Consider the following 6,000-nt stretch of genomic DNA (forward strand, 5'->3'; position numbering starts at 1 on the left):
CCTGGTGCAGGTTTGTTCCAGACTGGTCATGTTGGGGAAAATGACAGGCAGACTGAAGTAGGATTCTCAGGACTGTTCACACAGCCCATGGAAAGTCTTCCAGTGGTCTTTGGGCAGGGGTGGGAAGGTCTCTACACTTAGTTTGAGAACCTGCTGCAAAACAGCGTGACAACGGGTATTTGTAAGGGGGCAGGTTACAGAGAAGATCACAGTACCCATGAGGCGTCATGTGCTGTAACCATGTGTATCCCTGCACGCATACAAATAGGTCTCATCCATGCTTTCATGGAAGGTTAGCCTATGTTTAATGATCCCACAAACCATCCATTCGAGCTCCCTGATGCTGTATTAGTAGGTTCTCTGTGACCCTTCTGAGGCCACCTGAATCAAGGTCTGTCTGTCTGCCTGTCTATTTGCATCCTTTTAGTCAGATTTCTCAACTTTGTGAGAGAACAGCACGCACTTGGATTTCCTGTTCCTCAGTGGAAGCCTCTGCTGGGCTACAAGCAGGAGGAGAACCAGGGACACTCAGGAACCTTCCTCAGCCTGTCTCCCTCAACTGCATCCTGCAGCCAACTCCAGTTCCAGGGCCTGTTCAACCCCCAGCTCTCTCCTGCCAAAAGACTCGGGGGCTGGAGCCAGCCACAGAACCCACCAGACTATGTATGACAAAAGGCCCTTGCTCTGGGGGGCCAGCCAGGACTGGCTCCTTACCTGTCTGCAGCAAACCAGCATGGCTGTCACTGATGTGAAAATACTTCTGGACATCCAGTAACACTCCTGAGGACAGATGGATAGCGTTATAGAGATGGGAAGTAGCCCACCCAAACTGGCCTCCCAGGCTGCTTCTTCTGAGATTGGGACAAGCCCTGATGAACACAGGACATGGCAGCTGGGCCAATGTACAACCATACAGCAACGGCAGCCACAGCAGCCAAAAACAAAACAGAAACATGCCCATGTAGAACACACACAAAAACCAGGCATGGTAACGCGTGCCTATAATCTCAGCAATCAGGGGTGGGGACAGGAGGATCAGGAATTTGAGACCAACATAGACTTCTTTTCTTTTCTTTTCTTTTCTTTTTTTTTTTTTTTTTTTTTTTTTTTTTTGAGGCAGGGTTTCTCTGTGTAGCCCTGGCTGTTCTGGAACTCACTCCGTAGACCAGGCTGGCCTCAAACTCAGAAATTCTGCCTGCCTCTGCCTCCTGAGTACTGGAATTAAAGGCATGCGCCACCACTGCCCCACCAGCATAGATTTCAAAGCCAGCCTAAGCTACACAACACCCCTGCCCTGGTTCAAAAAGTGGGGGAGGGGACTGTTACTGTCCCAATACACAGACTGCAGCTGCCCAAGATTGTCCAGCTTGAATGTGGGTCGCAGGACTGGAACTCTAACAGAGGCAACTCCCAGAGTCAGAATCCCAGAAGGGGAAAAAAACATCCCCACATGGGACCCTTCAGACTGCCCCTCCGACAAGAAAGAAGCCCTACATCCATTCTGCTGATATCTAGCACTGGAGAATGAAGACCGAAGAATGAAAGGCACTGAGTAGGAGAGTTTATTTACCTTGTTTGAGCCCAATCACTGTAGTGTACAAACATGCACACCTGTACATCTTTGTTTGTTTGTTTGTTTTTGTTTTTGTTTTTGTTTTTTGAGACAGGGTTTCTCCATGCAGTCCTGGCTGTCCTGGAACTCACTCTGTAGACCAGGCTGGCCTCAAACTCAGAAATCCACCTGCCTCTGCCTCCCAAATGCTGGGATTACAGGCATGTGCCACCACTGCCCAGCTGTACATCTTTTTTTAACCTTAAAAAATTATTGTTATCATCTTGAGGAGAGAGAAAAAACAAAACAAAACCATAACCTCACTTAGCCCAAGCTGGCCTTAAACTCTCTATGTAGCCAAGGATGTCCTTGAACTGATGATCCTCCCAACTCTATCCCAAGTACTAGGATTACAGGTGTATACCACCACACTGGTTTTATGGGGTACTGGGGATGGAACCCAGGGCTCCAGGTGTGCTGAACAAGCACTGAGTTACACCCCCAGTCATTTTTCATCATTTAATGACACCAGATGGTGTAGTCATTGGAGAAAAAGGAAAATATGCAACGTGAGTTAGCAAGAAAAACAGCAGCCTCAAGGTCCTCTGAGTGCACTCATTTCCCATTTTTTAGAAAAGAGTCCCCTTGACCTGTGTCCCGTGTCCTCGTCAACCTTGTGGGTAGTAGCCCAAGGGCAAGGGTAAATGAAGTCAGTCTCTTATCTCCCAGTCTCTACAACCTGGTCTTCCCGAGTGTTGTTTCCACAGGAGAATCTTAGCTGCCACATCACTGCCTGGCCCTAAGAGTCCCTACACGGTTTCACTTCTCCAAGTCTCCATTCCCCACAGTGACCACAGCCAATGGAAGTCTCAAGGGGGAAGTGATGTGGCAGGCAGGTCTCAGGCTCTGACAGCCCCGCTGGGGCCCCCGCTAAGGTACGGCTAAGGGGCTAAGGCTCGGAAGGCTGCACAGTAACACCTCCTGGCAGCCCCGTGCCTTTCTCCCCTCCCATTCCTCCACGCCACTCAGCCGGTACTCAGGTTCTGACCTCCTCCCTTCAGCCTGATCCCCTTTGGTAGCTTCTGAATAGATCTCCCCAGCCCATCTTGCATCTTTCAAGGTCCCAAATCCTATTATGTTCTCCTACTTAAGGTTTTCTCCCATATGGTTCCCCATTGCCTGGACCAGAAATTACGAGCTCCCCAGGCTGGCATTCAAAACGCCTGTGATCTTGCACCGAAGGCCCTCTGGGGGACTGTCTCCTGCCTTCTCCCCAGCCCACCATCAGTGCCACCTTGACTGACATGTCTCTGATCCCCGCCCTTCCAGTCATCACAGTCCCCAAGGCCCGGGCCAAACGCTTCCCATGTATGAGTCCTGCAGTCATTCATCCTCAGGGCTGCCCTGCTGGCACCTATCCCACTGTCTCACTTCAGACCAAGCTGGGCACATGGTCTGTGCCCCTCTGAGTTGCTCAAAGATACAGCCCTGCTCTGATAATGTCTGCAGACCCCAGACTCCCATTCATTCCACAGAGGCTCCCGGCTACTCTAAATACATAACTGATGGCCCAATATCGGGGCTTTGGTCATGGCCAGCAGTGGCAGTTACTCACCTAGGCTTCCCAGCCTGCCTGACCCCACTCATCTGCACCATCCCCTGCCTCTCTGACTTGCGTGGTCGTTACTGGTAAGCGTCTCCCTGAGCCCTGTAAGTCATTTGCCCCTGCAGTAGGAACCACACATCTGAGTTCCTCCTGGGTTTCTCTCAGTACTCCTGCTCTCAGTGCTCCTGCTCACAGTACTCTGCTCTCAGTGCTCCTGCTCTCAGTGCTCCTGCTCTCAGTGCTCCTGCTCTCAGTGCTCCTGCTCTCAGTGCTCCTGCTCACAGTACTCTGATCTCAGTGCTCCTGCTCTCAGTGCTCCTGCTCTCAGTGCTCCTGCTCTCAGTGCTCAACCTGGAACAAGTGGATGATGAAAGACCCGTTAGGCACGCTGTCACACCTGTAATCTCAGCCCTTAGGAGACAGAGGCGAGAGGATTGGGAGTTCAAGATCATTTCGACTACATAGTGAATTCAAAAGCAACCTGATCTTACTTAAGACCTTGTCTCAAAAACAAACGAAGAAAGAAGAGGCTGAGGACATCAGTCAGTCCATAGAGTGCTTACCCAGCATGCACAAAAACCCTGGGTTCAGTCCCTAGAACTTCATAAACCATTGTGGTGGCAAGCCTGTAATCCCAGCCCTAAGAAGGTGAAGGCAGGCATATCAGCGGTTCACGATTGTCCTCAGTTACATAGTGAGTTTGAATCTGGCCTGAGCTACATGAGGCCCTGCCTCAGAAACGAAATGAGGGCTGACAGGATGGCTCAGCCTGTGAAGGCGCTTGCTGAACAAGCTTGGAAACCTCAGCTCAATCTCTGAAGCTCAAATAAAGGCATGCACACACAGGCACACACACATACACACACACATGTACACACACGTGTGTGCACACACATGCACACACCCTCTGTCTTTTATTTAAAGAAAGGGCTGAGTATGAACTGATGAAGGAGTAAATGGGTGAGTAGATGAGAAAAGCCAAGTGGAGCCCAGACACAAAGGAGTGCGTAAGTGAGAGACAGAACACAGAAGCAGGTTGTACCCTGTTTCCAATAAGAAGAAAGGCAAACTGTGCAAGGTAGGCCAGCAGCCGGCTGCCCCAGAAACAGTGCAGGCAGAGCCATTCTCACTTGGGAGCTTGGCCAAGCTGCTCTGCCCTCCATAACCTTGCCTGCAGCTCCATCCTGAACCCAACGCCTTTGCTGCAGAGCACAGTCCCATCTACCCACTAACACCCCTGCCCCCGCACACATTGTGCCCCGTTCTGGCTTGGGACCATTTGGGGGAGGCTTCAGACCACTTACTGGGGTGAAACCACCAGAGCTCTGCTCCTAGAGAGGAACGAGGGCTTGGAAGAAGAAGGCCACCAAGGATACACAGTTGTGGGCTTGTAGAATGGGGGTAGCTGAAGATACTGCCCCAGGTTACCCCTCCCATCCTCACCTGGGATGATGAACCAGTTCATGTAGTTCAGAAGGTTGATGTAACAGAGAACAGCCGCAGCCAAGTATGCTCTCCAGCGGGGCAGGCTCCAGGAGACGGATGTGGAGGGAGGCAGACACGTACCTGAAGCCAAGGCCCCATACTGCCCACCTGGGCTCAGGCTCTGGCTCTGTGGCCCTCCTGTTTGAGGTTTGAGACACTCTGTGGACATCCCCCAGCAGTGCTAGCTGCAACTTCTCTGTCAGAATGGGTGCCGAACAAAGCTACATCAGCTTGGCACCAAGTCACTTCCTGTGGACTCCCAGCTTCTCAACCTCAAAAGGCTGCCCCTTTAACTGCCAGACACCTTATCATTGCAGGTTCCTGCTGAGCACAGCACAGACACACTGATGAGATTTCATCACTCTCGCCCTCTTAGCCCTGCTGGGGGGAAGAGGGTCTTGCACTGGTGATTGGATAACTCTGTGGTCCCTCAATCTAGCCTATGGCTGCAGCAGGGGCAGTGAGGAAGAGAAGCTCCTAGGACAGGAAATGAAAGGAGTGTCCCCAAGCCTTGCTCACTGCAAACTGCCCTGCCTGTGCATGCAGGAGATGGGCTGTGAGCACGGCCATGAACCAGGTTAAATACAGGAGGGTAGTAGGTGTTGGCTAGGATGGTAAGGAAATTGCACAGAGGAACGAGATAACAGAGGGATCTGGAGACATAGAGACAAGCTTATGTAAAACTAACCCATGGGGGCTGGCAAGATGGCTCAGTCTGTGAAAGTACCTGCCACCAGGCCTGCTGACATATGTTTGATCCCCAGAGCCCATATGGTGGAAGGGGAGAACTTCACAAAGTTGTCTTCTGACCTCCAAACATAACATGCACCAAGGCACACAAGTGTACATGCAGGTACAGGAGGACTCTCTGTCTCTTTGTCTGTCTGTCTGTCTGTCTGTCTGTCTCTCTCTCTTTCTCTCTCTCTCACACACACATACACACACACATACACACACACACACTTTCATTCATATTCATACATACACAACATAAATAAATTTCATCAACAGGGAATAAGTCTAGGGAGATGTTCTCAGGGGAGCTGTAGAAATTGATCACCAGTTGCAAGGGTGGAAAAATACACAAAGCCATCAGTGATGGCCCACACCTGTAATCCCAGCACTTGGGAGGTGGAGGTAAGACTATCAGGAGTTCAAGTTCACCATCCCTAGCTACATGGTGAGTTTAAGGCCAGCCTAGGCTACATGAGACCCTATCTCAAAACAAAAGAACATTAAGAAAGAGTAACCGTACAGGCCAGTGAGATGGCTCAGCAGGGAAAGGCACTTGCTGTGTAAGGCTGACAGACCAGGTTCAAGCCCAAGCCCAGGTAAAGATGGAAAGAGAACTAACTCC

General features: G+C 50.9%; 1 protein-coding gene across 2 annotated transcripts in view; it reads right to left on the reverse strand.

Moving 5' to 3' along the window:
• Spns3 (sphingolipid transporter 3 (putative)) overlaps positions 1 to 5,114 on the reverse strand; it is a 50,023-nt gene extending 44,909 nt beyond the window's left edge. The window contains exons 1-2 of one of the 2 annotated variants that reach the window (XM_021213401.1): positions 4,602 to 5,114; positions 715 to 780 (exon numbers count right to left, since the gene is read on the reverse strand). In XM_021213401.1, coding sequence (XP_021069060.1) covers positions 715 to 780; positions 4,602 to 4,812 — 277 coding nt within the window. In that variant the 5' untranslated portion in view covers positions 4,813 to 5,114. The remainder of the gene's footprint in view (positions 1 to 714; positions 781 to 4,601) is intronic. The other variant, XM_021213402.1, reaches the window with a different exon arrangement.
• Between the last annotated feature and the right edge of the window lie 886 nt (positions 5,115 to 6,000).

This window comes from Mus pahari, chromosome 14 (genome assembly GCF_900095145.1).
Source record: "Mus pahari chromosome 14, PAHARI_EIJ_v1.1, whole genome shotgun sequence".
NCBI classification, from domain to species: domain Eukaryota; kingdom Metazoa; phylum Chordata; class Mammalia; order Rodentia; family Muridae; genus Mus; species Mus pahari.